Below are 20,664 nucleotides of genomic sequence, written 5' to 3' on the forward strand. Positions count from 1 at the left end.
GGCGGGAGCACTCACTCCGCGATTTCGTGTGGTCCGCGAAGCTTTTTCTCTTCAGGACAACACTGCACAATGGCATCCATTAATAATACGGTGGGGAACGGGTGCCGCTGCGCTCGCCTGCAGTCCCAGCTCTTTGGCAGGCCAAGGCGGGCAGATCACTTGAGCTCAACAGTTCCAGACCAGCCTGGGCAATACAGCGAGAACCCATCACTACCAGAAATGTAAAAAATTAGCCGGGCTAGTGGCGCCTGCCTTTAGTCTAGTTACTTGGGAGGCTGAAGCGGGAGGATTGCTTGAGCCCAGGAGTTTGGGCTTCAGTGAGCTCTAATCACACCACTGCACTCCAGCTTGGGCAACTGAGCAAAACCCTATCTCTAAAAAAAGAAAAAAGCGCCGAGATTGTGCCACTGCACTCCAGCGTGGACAACAGAGCAAGACTCAGTCTCAAAACAAAAACAAACAAACAAACAAAAAAAAAAAAGGAAAAAAGCAGCAGGGATGTGAATGTGAATGGAGCAAGGTGTTCTCTCTTTCGGGGGTCTCAGACTTTATATCTTTGTTTGCAGGTGGACTGACTGCCCCATGTCCTTCAAAGTTAATTGCAAAAGAGTTCATTGCAAGAGATGATGTGCTGGTGGAAAGAGAGATGCTGCTGCTTCTTTCCTCAGTGGGGTTTTACAGGCAGATAATGACTGCTTTGCAGCTCATTTGTGACTGTGATTCTGTGTCCGGAATTGGTGGGTTCTTGGTCTCACTGACTTCAAGAATGAAGCTGCAGACCCTCGTGGTGTTATAGTTCTAAAGGCGGCGTGTCCGGAGTTTGTTCCTTCTGATGTTCAGATGTGTTTGGAGTTTCTTCCTTCTGGTGGGTTCGTGGTCTCGCTGGCTCAGGAGTGAAGCTGCAGACCTTCACGGTGAGTGTTACAACTCTTAAGGCGGCACGTCTGGAGTTGTTCGTTCCTCCCGGTGGGCTCGTGGTCTTGCTGGCTTCAGGAGTGAAGCTGCAGACCTTCGCGGTGAGTGTTACAGCTTATAATAGCAGCATGGACCCAAAGAGTGAGCAGTAGCAAGATTTATTGCAAAGAGCGAAAGAACAAAGCTTCCACAGTGTGGAAGGGGACCCGAGTGGGTTGCCACTGCTGGCTCGGGCAGCGTGCTTTTATTCTCTTATTTGGTCCCACCCATGTCCTGCTGATTGGTAGAGCCGAGTGGTCTGTTTTGACAGGGTGCTGATTGGTGCGTTTACCATCCCTGAGCTAGATATAAAAGTTCTCCACGTCCCCATCAGATCAGTTAGATACAGAGTATCGACACAAAGGTTCTCCAGGCCCCACCAGAGCAGCCAGACACAGAGTGTTGATTGGTGCATCCACAAACCTCAAGCTAGACACAGGGTGCTGATTGGTGTGTTTACAAAACCTGAGCTAGACGTAAAGGTTCTCCACATCTCCACCAGACTCAGGAGCCCAGCTGGCTTCACCCAGTGGATCCTGCACCAGGGCTGCAGGTGGAGCTGCCTGCCAGTCCTGCGCCGTGCGCTCACACTCCTCAGCCCTTGGGTGGTTGATGGGACTGGGCGCCGTGGAGCAGGGGGTGGTGCTCATCGGGGAGGCCCGGTTCACACAGGAACCCATGGAGGGGGTGGGAGGCTCAGGCATGGCGGGCTGCAGGTCCTGAGCCCTGTCCCGCGGGAAGGCAGCTAAGGTCCGGTGAGAAATCAAGCGCAGTGCCGGTGGGTCGGCACTGCTGGAGGACCCAGTACACCCTCAGCAGCTGTTGGCCTGGGTGCTAAGCCCCTCACTGCTCAGGGCCGGCCAGCTGCTCCGAGTTGGGGGGCCCACCAAACCCACGCCCACCCGGAACTCCAGCTGGCCCGCAAGTGCCGCGTGCAGCCCCAGTTCCCGCTTGCGCCTCTCCCTCCACACCTCCCTGCAAGCTGAGGGAGCCAGCTCCCACCTTGGCCAGCCCAGAAAGGGGCTCCCACAGTGCAGTGTTGGGCTGAAGGGCTCCTCAAGTGCCACCAAAGTGGGAGCCCAGGCAGAGGAGGCGCCGAGGGCGAGCGAGGGCTGTGAGGACTGCCAGCACGCTGTCACCTCTCAATTCCACTGAGCGGTAATGTCAATATTAGATCAGATACAAGAGTAAGGAGACAGCATGGCAGAAACGCACGTGTGTGTCTGTGGTGTGTGTTTTCTGGGGTACACTTGTTACTTCCGACTAGCCCTTTTGTTCTGAATTTTCCAGATCCCTGTGCAGATGACACTGTTACTTCCTCACGCTGTTACCTGCCCCCTCAGGCCCTAAGCAAGTAACACATACCTGCCTAAGAGCAGTGTTTCCTTTACATTTCAGGTTATATGCCACTTACAACATCAGTTTAAATGCGGCAAACATTCGTTATTCTAGGTTAGCATAAAATGGATTAGAAAATTTCACAGAGGACTATGCATGGTAGTGAGTCAGTTGTGTGTATGTGTGTGTGAAATGTGTTTCATACACCGATATAAAAGTTTGAAAGTCACTGCTTTAGAGAGTTTCTGTTGGAACAAGCTTCCAAGCAACCCATACGTCTGTACTAGAGGAAAATCTAGGAATATCACTTTAAGGAAACATAGGGTTGTGTGTGGGAAGATATGGACTCAAAGAGTTTGTAGAGCAAGGAAATCACAGCTGCTTAGCATGGGAGAGTTTGCCAGGATAAATGATGATGATATGTTGACAGTGATAATGTTAATCATACTAATTATGATAAAAATGAAACTATTTTTTCAACTCATGCATTTTCACCTTTTGACATTTCTGAAGTAGGAATATTTTAAGATTTAGTGGCAAGTCATAGTTTTTACTTCATATTTTTCCTTTAAAATTTACACTAAAAAATAAAGGTGAGCTTCTCTGATTACTCTAAAAATAAATGAAATTGCATCTATTTCCATGAACTACTTAGTTCCTGTAATGGCTAGTTTTGTGTCAACGTGACTAGGCTGTAGTACCCAGATATTTGGTCAAATACCAGTCTGAGTATTGCTGTGAAAGTATTTTTTCAGATGACATTAACATTTAGATCGGTAGACTTTGAGTAAAGTAGATTACCCTCCATGATGTGGATGGGCCTGATCCAATTCAGTTGAAGGCCTTAAGAGAAAGAAAACAGACTCAGGTCCTACAAGGACGGAGGAGTTCTTACATCTGCTTTCAAACTACAGCTGTAACATCAACTTTTCTCAGAGTCTCCAGCCTGCCCTGAAGAGTTCTGATTTGCCAACCCCCATAATTGAGTTAGCCAGTTTCTTCAAATAAGTACCCCCACCTCTACACACACACACACACACACACACACACACACACACACACACATCTTCTATTGATTCTGTTTCTCTGGAGACCCCTAATACAGTTGTACTACAAACTTCCTAGAAGTTATAGAAAATAAAGCACATCTTGATCAAATTTGGATACGTTTTTGCCTTTTTTTTAAAGGCTTAAACTCTTTAGGTTAATGCGTAGTTTTCAAATTTCTTTTCTTATGTTCAAATAGCTGTTTCTTTAAGCAGGACAATCTTTCCTTATATTTTCAGTTCAGATTTCCTCATTGGATTATTAGAGGTTAAAAAAATTATGGACATTGCAAAAAGGGAAAAGGGGAAACCAACTTACATCTATACTACTTTATGTTCTGATTTCTGAAAGGGAAAAGAAGTTTGTTGCAATCTTCTGTGTTTCTTATTAAGCCTCTGAATTTTTTCACTGCTCTGTCTTACAGTTTTAGTATGCTTAGCCTGGTGTGTACTAGACATTGCCTCTGGCACTACACCACATGCATTTAGTGTGGGCCTATATAAACTTAGTCAAGCAACTGTGTTAGAAAAAAAATTTTATTCTGTGGTGAAATAAATCTTTTAGAATTTGAATTTACATTCTTGCATTTTTTTTTTTTTGCAAGGAGAAAATCCTATAGGCACCTTTCTAACCATCCACCCAACTAGGAATTGGGAATCCAAAAAAATTGAGAATCCACTCAATTTTTGTATACCTTCAGTATTCATTATAACAGAATTGATGAGACTGTTACAAGGTTGTAAGCATTTTCAACCGTTTATGAAAAACATAATGTATAACTTTTAATGAGAAATTTTTCTGAGTGCTCTAACAAATACAGCTTCACATTGCTAACAGTCTAGTTTTAGAAAATATATATGAAATCCTCTGTATTGTATCAAAAATGTTTATCATTTTTAGTAAATAAATGAATCTCCATCTACTGTTTGTCAGTAGCTCTTGCTCTGCAGTTTGGGGTTGGCAACCTCCTACAGAACAGATGCCCCTTCAACCTATATACACTTTATCTCCTTTGAACCACTGTAGTTTTGGTCTCTGTTACAGCAGTGTAATAATCAAGTAATAATCAAGACCTATATGAAGAAAACTGGAAATCTTTCCTGAAGGAATAAAAGATCTACATGCATATATAGACAGGAATAATTCCTAACATTCATTGAGGTTTTACTGTGCTAGTCACTATATTGAGTACCAATTTCTCATTACTTAATTCTCTGCAGAAACCTTTCAAGACTGGTGTTTTTGCCACCCTTTACAGATAAAGACAACAGGGTTCAGAGAGGTGGGTTTATTGACCAAGGATTCATAGTCAAGTGAGGCATCAGGACCCATAGTAAGTACTTTATGACATGATCCCACTCCTGTGTTTCAGTTCCTTTGTTCATTATCCACATGGAAGTCTTGGTCCTGCAAACACGGTAAATTTTCCAGACATTAATTTAAAAATGTAGTTCAATACCAACCACAGTCCCAATAAGATATTGTTTTGGGTTAGGAGGAAACTAGCTGTGACTTTAACTTGGTAGAGCAGAACATAGTGACAACCATGAAAAGTCTAAATTAGAAAAATAGATAATGATTGATGCCTTGTTCTACTAGATGACAAAATATACTATACATCAACAGCTATTAAAAGTGTGTTACAAATGTGAATTAAATAAAATAAATTAATATTAATAGAATTGATATTCCTGAAGTAAATTTGCACATATACGAAATTTTGAATATGGTAAAGGTATAATTTGAAGCAAATAATGAAAATACAGCTAGTGAAATAAATTGTTTTGGGACAATTGACTGAACATTTGGAAAACAACATCTGTCTTACACACACACCCAACACACACACTCTGCAGATGCAGTGAATTGAAAACTTAAACATAAAATAGAAACCATAAAACGAGAAGATAAATACAATCTGGAAGATCTGAGGCCATTTCTAAGCATAACTCCAAGCGTGAAGGCTTATCATGCCCTTTACTTCTTCCAAATAGTCTGAAAATATGAAATTCCATGCATCTAGGGTCTCTAAGACATTTATTACCCGGGCCTGAGGGATCTCTCAGACCTCACTTCCCACCACTCTTTCCCTTACTCTCTTTCAGCCTCACCAGCCTTTCTACACATGAAGCCCTTCCTCTTCCAAAGCCTTGATACTGGCTACTCCCTCCTCTTGGGATGCCCTTCATACCCATGCTGTGTGACTTCCTCCTTTGTTTCAGGGGAGAGCTCAAGTGGCAGTCCCTAGACCTCATGTCACCTTCTCCAGGCTCACCCTGCATGGCAGTTGATCGTATCTCTTAACCGACATTCTCATTTGCTTGCTTTGTTGGTGAGTATTCTCTCTTCCCGGAACTTTTGCATCCCATGAAAGCAGGGATATCAGTTATTTATTCCTGCATCTTCAGCCTCCAGTACAGGCTGCATACATAAACCATGTTTAAATAATAATTCATTTCTTTGAATGAAATAATGAACAGTCCCACAACTAGAAGGCATAAAGGCATGATTGATAGCATTTAATACATATAACATTTAAAACTTTTGTACCACAAAGGAAACAAACAAAACAGCAAAAGGATAAAACATCCCACTAGAAAAATGATTCAACACTTATATGATGACAAAGATGTGTAGAATCATATGTCAACTACTGCTACAAATCAGTAAGCAAAAAGGTAAAACAATGAAAATTTAAGAAAAAAACAATTTATTGAAGAAACAAATAGCCCCAAAACATACCAGAAGATGTTAAACCTCACTAATGATTAAATCAATGCCAAATAAAATGATACTGAGGTAAGATTTACAAGTAAAACTAAAGTTACTGACAAAATCAAATGTTAGTGAAATTGTGAGAATATATGCCTTTGTACACATTATTGGCAAAAGTACGAATTTGGTATCTAAAGGGAAATTTAAATATGTCCACATAATGTCAACATGTTCTATAACGAAAAACAAACTAAAGTGCTTTTTCTATTCTCTCACTCAACAATCAACACAGAAGACTTCTGTGGCTAAAGGTGATGGGGTTAAGCCCATACACCAAGCAATCAGTCCTGTGGCAGACACCAGCTGGGTGTCCTTCAATTCAGTTTTGACACCTTCAATTCAGTTTTAACGCCAGGTCTGCTGGGTGAGGGCTAAGTCTCATAAGACATCCCCGTTTCCAATACCAATTATAAGCCTCAAGTTCTTTTTACCTGTGCGTCTGACCAGTCAATAAGCTGTAAGTCTGGGTTACCACAGCCCCCTTCTTGGGTTTGATTAATTTGCTAGAGCAGCCCACAGAACTCAGAGGCATCTACATTTAGCAGTTTATTGTAAAGGATATTGCAAGAGATGCAGATGAAGAGATGCATAGGGTGAGGTATAGGGAAAGGCTGTGGAGCTTGTATGCCCTCTCCAGGTTCACCACCTTCCAGGAACCTCCACGTCTTCAGCTATCTGGAAGCCCTCTGAACCCAGTCCTTGAGGGTTTTTATGGAGGCACCATTCTGTAGGCATGACTGATTAAATCACTGGCCATTGGTGTTCTGCTTAACATTCATCCCTTCTTCCCTCCACGGAGGTTGGGGGCTGGGTCTGACTATCTTAATTCTCTAATTCTGCCTTGGTCTTTCAGGTGTCCAGCTCCCATCCTGAAGCTAGCTAGGGACTACTAGCCATTTGTCAACTCATTAACATACAAGTACCACTTTAAGGAATCCAAGGATTTTAGTAGTTGTATGCCTGGAAACCTGTTAAAGACCAGATATACGCTTCAGAGTATATACATGTGAATACCATTTGATTTTTTATTCTAAAATTTATCTTGAGCTACTAGTCAAGTTTGCAAGGATTTCAATACACATGAACTTATTGTAGCTTTGTTTGTAATAATGAAAATGAGACATTCCATGGTCATTAGGTTTGAAATATACCTGTGCACAGCATGTGTTGCGATGAGAAAATATCTGTGATCTATTAAGTGAATTTATTCGTCAAGAAATCTTGAACCTGCTATTTTCTGGGTTGGTTTCTGAATTCTTGCATTCCTTTCTTACCATAAGAAGCTTGCCATGTTGAGGGTGATTATAATTTTTTTTTTTTTTTTTTTTTTTTTATTATACTTTAGGGTTTTAGGGTACATGTGCACAATGTGCAGGTTTGTTACATATGTATCCATGTGCCACGTTGATTTCCCGCACCCATTAATTCGTCATTTAGCATTAGGTGTATCTCCTAATGCTGTCCCTCCCCCCTCCCCCCACCCCACAACAGTCCCCGGAGCGTGATGTTCCCCTTCCTGTGTCCATGAGTTCTCATTGTTCAATTCCCACCTATGAGTGAGAACATGCGGTGTTTGGTTTTTTGTCCTTGCGATAGTTTACTGAGAATGATGTTTTCCAGTTTCATCCATGTCCCTACAAAGGACACGAACTCATCATTTTTTATGGCTGCATAGTATTCCATGGTGTATATGTGCCACGTTTTCTTAATCCAGTCTATCGTTGTTGGACATTTGGGTTGGTTCCAAGTCTTTGCTATTGTGAATAGTGCCGCAATAAACATACGTGTGCATGTGTCTTTATAGCAGCATGACTTTGGGTATATACCCAGTAATGGGATGGCTGGGTCAAATGGTATTTCTAGTTCGAGATCCCTGAGGAATCGCCACACTGACTTCCACAATGGTTGAACTAGTTTACAGTCCCACCAACAGTGTAAAAGTGTTCCTATTTCTCCACATCCTCTCCAGCACCTGTTGTTTCCTGATTTTTTAATGATGGCCATTCTAACTGGTGTGAGATGGTATCTCACTGTGGTTTTGATTTGCATTTCTCTGATGGCCAGTGATGAGGAGCATTTCTTCATGTGTTTTTTGGCTGCATAAATGTCTTCTTTTGAGAAGTGTCTGTTCATGTCCTCTGCCCACTTTTTGATGGGGTTGTTTGTTTTTTTCTTGTAAATTTGTTTGAGTTCATTGTAGATTCTGGATATTAGCCCTTTGTCAGATGAGTAGGTTGCAAAAATTTTCTCCCATTGTGTAGGTTGCCTGTTCACTCTGATGATAGTTTCTTTTGCTGTGCAGAAGCTCTTTAGTTTAATGAGATCCCATTTGTCGATTTTGGCTTTTGTTGCCATTGCTTTTGGTGTTTTAGACATGAAGTCCTTGCCCACGCCTATGTCCTGAATGGTATTGCCTAGGTTTTCTTGTAGGATTTTAATGGTTTTAGGTCTAACATATAAGTCTTTAATCCATCTTGAATTAATTTTTGTATAAGGTGTAAGGAAGGGATCCAGTTGCAGCTTTCTACATATGGCTAGCCAGTTTTCCCAGCACCATTTATTAAATAGGGAATCCTTTCCCCATTTCTTGTTTTTGTCAGGTTTGTCAAAGATCAGATAGTTGTAGCTATGCGGCATCATTTCTGAGGGCTCTGTTCTGTTCCATTGATCTATGTCTCTGTTGTGGTACCAGTACCATGCTGTTTTGGTTACTGTAGCCTTGTAGTATAGTTTAAAGTCAGGTAGCGTGATGCCTCCAGCTTTGTTCTTTTGGCTTAGGATTGACTTGGCGATGCGGGCTCTTTTTTGGTTCCATATGAACTTTAAAGTAGTTTTTTCCAATTCTGTGAAGAAAGTCATTGGTAGCTTGATGGGGATGGCATTGAATCTATAAATTAGCTTGGGCAGTATTGCCATTTTCACGATATTGATTCTTCCAACCCATGAGCATGGAATGTTCTTCCATTTGTTTGTATCCTCTTTTATTTCATTGAGCAGTGGTTTGTAGTTCTCCTTGAAGAGGTCCTTCACATCCCTGGTAAGTTGGATTCCTAGGTATTTTATTCTCTTTGAAGCAATTGTGAATGGGAGTTCACTCATGATTTGGCTCTCTGTTTGTCTGTTATTGGTGTACAAGAATGCTTGTGATTTTTGTACATTAATTTTGTATCCTGAGACTTTGCTGAAGTTGCTAATCAGCTTAAGGAGATTTTGGGCTGAGACAATGGGGTTTTCTAGATATACAATCATGTCATCTGCAAACAGGGACAATTTGACTTCCTCTTTTCCTAATTGAATACCCTTTATTTCCTTCTCCTGCCTGATTGCTCTGGCCAGAACTTCCAGCACTATGTTGAATAGTAGCGGTGAGAGAGGGCATCCCTGTCTTGTGCCAGTTTTCAGAGGGAATGCTTCCAGTTTTTGCCCATTCAGTATGATATTGGCTGTGGGTTTGTCGTAGATAGCTCTTATTATTTTGAGATACGTCCCATCAATACCTAATTTATTGAGAGTTTTTAGCATGAAGGGTTGTTGAATTTTGTCAAAGGCCTTTTCTGCATCTATTGAGATAATCATGTGGTTTTTGTCTTTGGTTCTGTTTATATGCTGGATTACATTTATTGATTTGCGTATGTTGAACCAGCCTTGCATCCCAGGGATGAAGCCCACTTGATCATGGTGGATAAGCTTTTTGATGTGCTGCTGGATTCGGTTTGCCAGTATTTTATTGAGGATTTTTGCATCAATGTTCATCAAGGATATTGGTCTGAAATTCTCTTTTTTGGTTATGTCTCTGCCAGGTTTTGGTATCAGGACGATGCTGGCTTCGTAAAATGTGTTAGGGAGGATTCCCTCTTTTTCTATCGATTGGAATAGTTTCAGAAGGAATGGTACCAGTTCCTCCTTGTACCTCTGGTAGAATTCAGCTGTGAATCCATCAGGTCCTGGACTCTTTTTGGTTGGTAAGCTATTGATTATTGCCACAATTTCAGAACCTGTTATTGGTCTATTCAGAGATTCAACTTCTTCCTGGTTTAGTCTTGGGAGGGTGTATTTGTCGAGGAATTTATCCATTTCTTCCAGATTTTCTAGTTTATTTGCATAGAGGTGTTTGTAGTATTCTCTGATGGTAGATTGTATTTCTGTGGGATCGGTGGTGATATCCCCTTTTTCGTTTTTTATTGCATCTATTTGATTCTTCTCTCTTTTCTTCTTTATTAGTCTTGCTAGCGGTCCATCAATTTTGTTGATCTTTTCAAAAAACCAGCTCCTAGATTCATTAATTTTTTGAAGGGTTTTTTGTGTCTCTATTTCCTTCAGTTCTGCTCTGATTTTAGTTATTTCTAGCCTTCTGCTAGCTTTTGAATGTGTTTGCTCTTGCTTTTCTAGTTCTTTTAATTGTGATGTTAGGGTGTCAATTTTGGATCTTTCCTGCTTTCTCTTGTGGGCATTTAGTGCTATAAATTTTCCTCTACACACTGCTTTGAATGTGTCCCAGAGATTCTGGTATGTTGTGTCTTTGTTCTCGTTGGTTTCAAAGAACATCTTTATTTCTGCCTTCATTTCATTATGTACCCAATAGTCATTCAGGAGCAGGTTGTTCAGTTTCCATGTAGTTGAGCGGTTTTGACTGAATTTCTTAATCCTGAGTTCTAGTTTGATTGCACTGTGGTCTGAGAGACAGTTTGTTATAATCTCTGTTCTTTTACATTTGCTGAGAAGAGCTTTACTTCCAACTATGTGGTCAATTTTGGAATAGGTGTGGTGTGGTGCTGAAAAAAATGTATATTCTGTTGATTTGGGGTGGAGAGTTCTGTAGATGTCTATTAGGTCCACTTTATGTAGAGCTGAGTTCAATTCCTGGATATCCTTGTTAACTTTCTGTCTCGTTGATCTGTCTAATGCTGACAGTGGGGTGTTAAAATCTCCCATTATTATTGTGTGGGAGTTTAAGTCCCTTTGTAGGTCACTGAGGACTTGCTTTATGAATCTGGGTGCTCCTGTGTTGGGTGCGTATATATTTAGGATAGTTAGCTCTTCTTGTTGAATTGATCCCTTTACCATTATGTAATGGCCTTGTCTCTTTTGATCTTTGTTGGTTTAAAGTCTATTTTATCAGAGACTAGGATTGCAACCCCTGCCTTTTTTTGTTTTCCAGTTGCTTGATAGATCTTCCTCCATCCCTTTATTTTGAGTCTATGTGTGTCTCTGCACGTGAGATGGGTTTCCTGAATACAGCACACTGATGGGTCCTGACTCCTTATCCAGTTTGCCAGTCTGTGTCTTTTGATTGGAGCATTTAGCCCATTTACATTTAACGTGAATATTGTTATGTGTGAATCTGATCCTGTCATTATGATGTTAGTTGGTTATTTTGCTCGTTAGTTGCTATAGTTTCTTCCTAGCCTCGATGGTCTTTACAATTTGGCATGTTTTTGCAGGGGCTGGTACCGGTTGTTCCTTTCCATGTTTAGTGCTTCCTTCAGGAGCTCTTTTAGGGCAGGCCTGGTGGTGACAAAATCACTCAGCGTTTGCTTGTCTGTAAAGTATTTTATTTCTCCTTCACTTATGAAGCTTAGTTTGGCGGGATAGGAAATTCTGGGTTGAAAATTCTTTTCTTTAAGAATGTTGAATATCGGCCCCCACTCTCTTCTGGCTTGTAGAGTTTCTGCTGAGAGATCAGCTGTTAGTCTGATGGGCTTCCCTTTGTGGGTAACCCGACCTTTCTCTCTGGCTGCCCTTAACATTTTTTCCTTCATTTCCACTTTGGTGAATCTGACAATTATGTGTCTTGGAGTTGCCCTTCTCGAGGAGTATCTTTGTGGCGTTCTCTGTATTTCCTGAATCTGAATGCTGGCCTGCCTTGCTAGATTGGGGAAGTTCTCCTGGATAATATCTTGGAGAGTGTTTTCCAACCTGGTTCCATTCTCCCCATCATTTTCAGGTACACCAATCAGACGTAGGTTTGGTCTTTTCACATAGTCCCAAATTTCTTGGAGGCTTTGTTCATTTCTTTTTATTCTTTTTTCTCTAAACTTCCCTTCTCTCTTCATTTCATTCATTTCATCTTCTATCAGCGATACCCTTTCTTCCAGTTGATCGCATCTGCTACTGAGGCTTCTGCATTCTTCGCGTAGTTCTCGAAGCTTGGCTTTCAGCTCCATCATCTCCTTTAAGCCCTTCTCTCCATTGGTTATTCTAGTTATCCATTCTTCTAATTTTTTTTCAAAGTTTTTAACTTCTTTGCTATTGTTTTGAATTTCCTCTCGTAGCTCAGAGTAGTTTGATCGTCTGAAGCCTTCTTCTCTCAACTCATCAAAGTCATCCTCCATCCAGCTTTGTTCCGTTGCTGGTGAGGAACTGCGTTCCTTTGGAGGAGGAGAGGTGCTCTGTTTTTTAGAGTTTCCAGTTTTTTTGGTCTGTTTTTTCCCCATCTTTGTGGTTTTGTCTACTTTTTGTCTTCGATGATGGTGATGTACAGATGGGTTTTTGGTGTGGATGTCCTTTCTGTTTGTTAATTTTCCTTCTACCAGACAAGACCCTCAGCTGCAGGTCTGTTGGAGTTTACTAGAGGTCCACTCCAGACCCTGTTTGGCTGGGTGTCAGCACCGGTGGCTGCAGAACAGCAGATTTTCGTGAGACCACAAATTCAGCTGTCTGATAGTTCCTCTGAAAGTTTTGTCTCAGAGGAGTACCCAGTTGAATGAGGTGTCAGTCTGTCCCACTGGGGGGGTGCCTCCCAGTTAGGCTGCTCAGGGGTGAGGGACCCACTTTAGGAGGCAGTCTGTCCATTCTCAGATCTCCAGCTGCGTGCTGGGAGAACCACTACTCTCTTCAAAGCTGTCAGTCAGACAGGGACATTTAAGGCTGTGGAGGTTCTCGCTGAGTTTTTGGTTGTCTGTGCCCTGCCCCCAGAGGTGGAGCCTACAGAGGCAGGTGGGCCTCCTTGAGCTGTGGTGGGCTCCACCCAGTTCGAGCTTCCTGGCTGCTTTGTTTACCTAAGCAAGCCTGGGCAATGGCAGGCGCCCCTCCCCCAGCCTCGTTGCCGCCTTGCAGCGTGATCTCAGACTGCTGTGCTAGCAATCAGCAAGACTCTGTGGGCATAGGACCCTCCGAGCCAGGTGCGGGACACAATCTCCTAGTGTGCCGTTTTCCAGGCCCGTTGGAAAAGCGCAGTATTAGGACGGGACTGACCTGATATTCCAGGTGCCGTCTGTTTTCCCTTTCTTTGACTAGGAAAGGGAACTCCCTGACCCCTTGCGCTTCCCGAGTGAGGCAATGCCTCGCCCTGCTTCGGCTCGCGCACAGTGCGCTTCACCGACTGTCCTGAACCCACTGTTAGGCACTCCCTAGTGAGATGAAACCGGTACCTCAAGCAGAAATGCAGAAATCACCCGTCTTCTGTGTCGCTGGGGCTAGGAGCTGGAGACCGGAGCTGTTCCTATTCAGCCATCTTGGCTCCACCCCCGATTATAATTTTTAAAGTTTATATTTTTTGCTCTATCTGGCTCACAACACTTGACCTAAAGTTCTGACAGAAGCTGGAAGATAAACTGGTGTGTGAGAAATTACCTTAGTCTGGGTGTTTCCAAGGCAGAAGCTGTGTCCAGTGCACATGTTCTGTGATCCCAGAGGGCAGGAAAGGGCAAGGACAAAGAGGGTTTGGCCATGACCAAGGGTGACTGGTGCTCCATCCTTCTGGAACCTGGGAGCTTTGTGAAATGCATCTTATTTCAGGAAGTGTGTCTCCACTGGCTTACATCCCCACAGTCAACGTGGCCTGGGTCCTTCACTCTCCACATTTCTCAGCTGTGCATGCTGTGGTGATGCATGACCCTCGCAGTGTGCAGCATGGGAGGAAACCCATACATGAAGTAGAGGGTTCACAGAGCAGGTTTGGGATGACCCAGGTTTTCTGTCTTGTGAGAAGCCATCAAAGCCTATGGTTGCTGCAAGAGGAATAAAAGAAAAGGTGGAGCCTAGAAAATTCTGACATATTAGGCTGAAAAGGGACCTGGCATCGAAAGACAAGTGGTGTCCAATATGGCATGTTAGCATTTTCCTCTTCATTTACTATAACTTAAATCCAAGTAAGATGGGACTTCCCTCTATTTAGAAAGGTCTTCTTTCACTTTCTTTCAGGATTTACTGCCTCAAGATGGGTATGTTGGAAGATTCCAATAGTTCTACTGGATATGGAGCCAGAAATTGTGTGGAATGCTTGGTGTTTCTTTCAGTTCTTCTTGGATGCCAATCTGAGGCACAAATCACATTTCAAGTGTATTTCCTTGGGTTCTGGAGAGGATGTCTTCATTTTCTGTTAAGCATTTAGGGAGCAGTTGGGTGAGCACATGACCAATCAGCCTGAGCATTTAAGGCAGTTGGAGGAAAGTGTCAGTTATGGTCATCATTCTCCTCTGTGCCAAACAGGGGCTGATGGATGGTCAGGGCAAAGCCCAGTGCTGTCCTCATGGTTCTGGGAGGGTCTGTATTGTCTGCTATCCCAAAATAAACTGATGAGGACCTGCACTCCTGTCCTGAATTGACTCCCAGCCTTGAGGTCAAGAAGATGACAGATATTTGGGGTAATGGGTCCCAGAGGGTCCTACTGCCACTTCCTCATTGCTTTCTCTGGAGGTTCTACAAACTTGACTACTGAGCTTAAACAAAGCCATCAACTGGCAGAGGAAAATTACAGTGCATCCAAACTCCAGAGATTTTTAATTAATCTTTTCAAGAGGTTAGGGAAAATTTTTAGTATTCAGATTGAAGTTTTTCTTCAGATCTTGAATGTCTGAAAATTTTTTATTTTAGCTTTTAGTGGACATATAATAATTGTACATATTTGTGGGGTAAATAGTGATGTTTGGATACACATAATGTGTAGTGATCAGATAAGTGTAATTAGAATATCCATCATCTCAAACATTTATCGTTTCTTCGTGCTGGGAACATTCAATATCCTCCTTCTAGCTGTTTGAAAATACAGAATATATTATTGTTATGGTCATCCCACAGTGGTATAGAACCCTAGAACTTACTCCTCCAATGGAGCTGTAATTTTGTATCCTTTAACAAGTCTCTTCTCATTCCCCCACTCCTCCTATGCATTCCCAGCCTCAAGTATCCTCTGTTCTGCTTATTTCTATGAGATCAACTCTTTTTTAGCTTTCACATATGAATGAGAACATGCAATATTTAACTTTCTTAAAAATTTTATCTAATACTTTAAAAGTTATGATTTCCCCCATTTGTTTCTGTTTCTTCAGTCTTTGGGTTCTAAACTGAGTAAAAAATGTCAAAACTTGATTTCCTACCTTCCTGACTCATACTAATGTTATCATGTGTCTCTGACTCCTAGAGTACCTGCTGCCTGCTTTTTTACTTTCCCTTCCCCCACCCCAAGCCCCCAAAATTGTATAATTATTTTTTAAATTTCATTTTAGTTTGTTTTTAATTCACAAATAACAATTGTACATACTTATGGGGTGCAGTATGATGTTTTGATACATGTATACTTGTGTAATGATCAAATCAAGGTAATTAACATATCCATTACCTCAAACACTTGTCATTTCTTTGTGGTGAGAGCATTCAAAATCCTCTCTTCACAACATGAATAAACCTAGAAGACATTGTGTTAAGTGAAATAAGCCAAACACAAAGGGACAAGTCCTGCATGATCTCACTCATATTTCATGTTTAGCCAACTATTAAAGAAGGAAAAAGCATGGGCCAGTTTACAAATGAATCCGCATTATACACCAGCAACAGAAAGAAGCAAATGGCATTATACCACAGTACCCCTCCAGGTGGTGCTGAAAGATGGTGAGGAAGGGAAACTCCCCAGTGGTCAAACTACAGGCAGTTTAGCTGGTTGTTAATTTTTTATAGAAGGAGACAGGCACAGAAGTTTGGATATGCACTGATTTAGCAGCATTGGATAACAGGTTATTATTTTGCTGAGAGATTTGTGAAGAACAAGGCTGGAAAATTAATGGCAGGCAAATCTGGAGAAGAGGACATTGAAGAATTTCTTGAAAAGTGCACAGATCATGAAGATATTTGGTTTACATAAATGCGCATGAGAGGGCATCCACTGCAGAGATGGGTCTTGATGGTATGGTAGATAAGATGACTCATCTAGTAGATAATCAGTCAATCTTTTTTGCCAGCAGGCTTGCTCATTGGGCCTATGAGAAATTTAACATGGAAGCAGGGATGGAAACCATGAATGGGCTCAGCATTATGACATTTCTCTCACCAAGGTTAGCATGTGATTTGGCACTATTTCCAGGCGTCTGGCTGGACTAGTAGCATAGTGATTACTTTGGACTCCTTTGAGCATACAGTAAGCAATGTTAGTCTTTATAGGGACAGAATAATATTCTGGGGACAGTTTTATCTTCCATGCCCCAACCATTTATGTAATGAACAAAGCCTTAACCATCACCATGACATCCCCTGCAATATCACCTGTAACCAGGAAACATATTTCACAGCAAAAGGGGTGTGGCAATAGAATCGCCCTTGGAATTCATGATTCTTACTTCATACCTCAGTATTCAGAAGCAGTGGGCTTGACTGAATGATGGAATGGGCTTTATTGAATGATGGAATGGCCTGCTGAAGGTTTAGTTATTGAAGCTGAGAAACAATACTGTGTAAATAAGCACTGCTTTCCTACAGGCTGCGGTGTATGCCCTAAACCTGCAGTCACCATAACCTGATACATGAGTCCAGAAACCAAGAAGACATGAGAGTGTCTTGTACCTGATGCATAATAATCCAACTGAAGAATTTTGCTTCACTTCACTGAATGTTTGGGTTTGGTGTGATGGTTAATTTTATGTACCAACTTGGTTGGGCTATGGTGCCCAGTTTTTGTTCAAACACCAGCCTAGGTGTTACTGTGAAGGTTTTTTTTTTTTTTTTTGATGCGATTAACATTTAAATTAGTAGACTTTTAGTAAAGCAGATTACCCTTTATAATGTGAGTGGGCCTCATGCGATCAGTTGAAGCCTTAAGAGAAAAGACTGACCTGTTTCCAAAAAGAGGGAATTTTGCCTCCAGACTTTGAACTCAAGCTGCAACATCAACTGCTGTCAAAATTTACAGCCTGCTGGCTTGCCCTGCAAATTTCAGACTTGCCAGTTCCCTAAATTGTGTGAGCCTATTTCTTAACTCTCAATCTCTTTCACTCTTTTTTTTCTCTCTCTCTCCATCGGGATGTGTGTGTGTGTGTGTGTGTGTATTTGTGTATGTATTCTCTTCTACACATATTTTTGGTTCTGTTTCTCTGGAGAAACCTGACTAATACAGTGAATTGGAAGATCCTAGTACCAAAGGAAAGACTACTTTCACATTATATACATATATAAAATCAAAAACAGGAACTGCCACGTGGTTGACTTGGTCTTCCCATGCCTTTGAATCATCAGGCAGAGAATGAGGTTACTCTACTGATAGAGGTGAACTTTATTGATAGGTTACTCTATTGATAGTTCTTTAACATCTAGAAAGACTAGCTGTTGTAAATTAGGACTCGTTTGTCCTTTAGATACACTGTATACACAGATAAGTAAAACAAAATGCACAATCATAAGAAACTGGTGAATCTCGCGTCACTGTAAGCACACTGGCTTAGAGCTCTCTGCACCTCCCTTTTCCCCTCCTTCTCTGAACCAGTCCACAAACACCATGCCATCCCCCCCACAAAATAACATTTCCTATGAATTTTAACAAAAAGTTATTTACAAAATGTGTCATTTTACTACCTCTAATTTTAACATATATCAGGTACTTCAGAACATCTAGAAGGAACAGACATTTCAAAAAAGCTTAGCGTCGTCACCTCTATATACAGAAGTAATAAAATGCACACAAACAATGGACAGAATCTGAAAATGTCTTGGAAATACGACCCATCAGGCCTAGGTAGGTCTCGCCCAACTGCGACAGAGCGGTCGCCCAGGACGTGGACCTGTCGGCTCCGTGGCCTAAACGGGCAGCCGAGCCCGCGCCTCTGGACCGCCTTCCTCGCCCTCCACAGCCTAACGGCCTCCGGGCGCATTTGGGCGGCGCCATGTTTCCTCCCCGCTTACCGCCGCCACCCGAAGGCGCTGAGTCCCGGCGGCTCGGCGCGGTCTCGGTCTGGGTCGGTAGGGTTGGGCCGGGAGACCCGCGGCCGGCGGGGTCCAGGCTGGGGGAGGCCGCCGCTGCCATCAGGTCCCCGAGGTGGAGTAGGAAGAGGTTCGCCGCGGCTTCAAGGCCTGGGCCCGACGGGGGAGCCACAGCGGGGGCTCCGGAGCCTGCAAGGCGGAGGCCGCGGCCTGTCCCGGGCCCAGCTCACCCCAGGCGCAGGGCCGAGGGCTGGGAGGGCTCCGGGGGCTCCGGGGAACAGGCCGGCTTCGGTCTCCCCGCACGCTCTCAGCATCATCAAAGTTTATTATCCACGGAGCGTCCTGGAATCCACCCGCTTCGGATACTGAGGAACAGCTGTATAACAACGCAAGGAGTTTACAAAACAAGATGACAGTCAACATGTGTATATATAGCGAAAACCAACAACGCAGTTTAACAAAACTATGATAATTAGCAAACAATAAATGTATTTTCTTGGTCTGGAAATGGCATGAGCACATTCCTTTCAGATTTCCATCTACCTTGAGCTCAAACAATATTAGAAGAAAAACGACATCCCCAGTGCCCTGTCCTCGAAGGTCAGTTTGCTCTACGTAAACTTGATCTTCCTTCTCAGAAGGGACTGGAGTCTCTAAATTTGCGCCAGCTTGCCGGCAGAGCCACAGCAGTTCTCTAATACAGTGTGCCGGAGGGCGCTCTTCACCTCCGTGTTCCTCAGGGTGTAAATAAGTGGGTTCAGCGCAGGAGTGACTACGGTGTAGAAGAGAGCTATGAACTTGCCCTGCTCATGGGAGGTGCTCTTGGCTGGCTGGAGGTACATGAAGATGATGCTCCCGTAAAACAGAGACACCACGGCCACGTGGGAAGAGCAGGTGTTGAATGCCTTTCTCCGCCCTTCTGCTGACCTGATCTTCAACACGGCCCAGGCAATGTGGCCGTAAGAGACCAGGATGAGCCCCAGAGGCAGGACAACAAAGACAAAGCTGGCCAGGTGCATCTGCATCTCATTGAGGCTGGTATCCACACAAGCCAGTTGCATAATGAGGGGCATCTCGCAAAAGAAGTGGTCGATGCAATTGTTCCCACACAGCGGTAGGAGCATGGTGAGGGTGGAGCCCACCATGCTGGTAGTGAGACCCCCCCAGCCAGGAGACCAAAGCTAGCCCAAGGCAAAGCTGTGGATGCATAATGACAGTGTAATGGAGTGGCCTGCAGATGGCAGCGTAGCGGTCATAGGACATGGTGGCCAGCAGGACGCACTCGGTTGCCCCTAGCCAATGGGAGATATAGAACTGGACCACACACCCTCCATAGCTTATGGTTTTCTGTGGTCCCCAGAGGTTGGCCAGGAGCTGTGGGACAATGCTCGTGGCGAAGCTCATGTCCAGGAAGGAGAGGTTGGCAAGAAAGAAGTACATAGGCGTGTGGAGGTGCACATCCATACGGGAGACCAGAATGATGATGCCATTGCCCAAGATCGATACCACGTAAAAACCCAAGACAACTATGAAGAGGACAGTTTCTAGTGAGGGTCGTGCAGAGAAGCCCAGGAGGACAAAGACTTCTGGAGAAGTCACATTGGCTATTTCCATCATTGTATGCTGGGGGTGGGGCAAAAGGCCACCTGTGGGAAGAGCCCAGGGCATACAGGGCATGAGACATGAAGCAATTACATCAGTTACCAAACATTAAAAGTAAATTTTAGTTCATTTTATCTTGTTCTTTTTTAGAGACACAATCTCACTGTGTTGCCCAGGCTAACTTCCAACTCTTGGGATCAAGCAATCCTCCCACCTCAACTTCCTTAGTAGGTTGAGAATACAGGCACGCACTACCATGCCTGGCTAAAAGTAAATTTTATACCCATTGTTTTCAAAAGTAGCCACTCAACAGCTCTGTGGATGGCATTGCATTACCTTCCTCACAGCCAACTTGGACTGTATAATAAAAGACTGGGGGGTGTTCACTGTCTGGGGAAAATGGACATTCATGCAAAATCCTTAGCACTGGTTTTTTAAAATTGAAATATTATAGTAACAACATCTATATGCAACCTAAAGGTTTAGCAATAAAGGGTTAGTCAGGTAGAGGGTGGTCTTTCATGTGATGAACCACTGTACAGGCATTAAAATTGTGCCCTCTCAAATTCCACAATCATCTGAAAATTTTTGCTGTCATTAAGTATATCCAGTTTTTTTTTTTTTGAGATGGAGTCTCGCTGTCGCCCAGGCTGGAGTGCAATGGCGCGATCTCGGCTCACTGCAGGCTCCGCCCCCCAGGGTTCACGCCGTTCTCCTGCCTCAGCCTCCCGAGTAGCTCCCGAGTATATCCAGTTTTTTATCCCTTCTCACCACCCCTGCTCCTACCACTCTGGCCCATCTTGCCATCATTTACCATCTGAATTT

General features: G+C 43.1%; 2 protein-coding genes across 10 annotated transcripts in view; one reads left to right on the top strand and one right to left on the bottom strand.

Moving 5' to 3' along the window:
* Positions 1–20,664, top strand: part of GCSAML (germinal center associated signaling and motility like) — a 65,836-nt gene that overhangs the window by 318 nt on the left and 44,854 nt on the right. For 4 of the 9 annotated variants that reach the window (XM_063613572.1, XM_055234303.2, XM_063613571.1 and 1 more), the window contains exon 2: positions 567–914. The gene's annotated coding sequence lies outside the window, so the exon portion shown is untranslated. Of the gene's footprint in view, positions 1–121; positions 915–5,561; positions 5,672–20,664 lie in introns of those variants that run through there. The other 5 variants (XM_063613567.1, XM_063613568.1, XM_063613570.1 and 2 more) reach the window with 2 other exon arrangements.
* On the bottom strand, positions 18,891–19,908 carry OR2C3 (olfactory receptor family 2 subfamily C member 3). The gene is given in 2 exon segments (XM_055234297.1): positions 18,891–19,400; positions 19,402–19,908. Coding segments are annotated over 2 exon segments (1,014 nt in total). The 5' UTR covers positions 19,906–19,908.

Source organism: Symphalangus syndactylus, chromosome 19 (genome assembly GCF_028878055.3).
Source record: "Symphalangus syndactylus isolate Jambi chromosome 19, NHGRI_mSymSyn1-v2.1_pri, whole genome shotgun sequence".
Taxonomy (NCBI): domain Eukaryota; kingdom Metazoa; phylum Chordata; class Mammalia; order Primates; family Hylobatidae; genus Symphalangus; species Symphalangus syndactylus.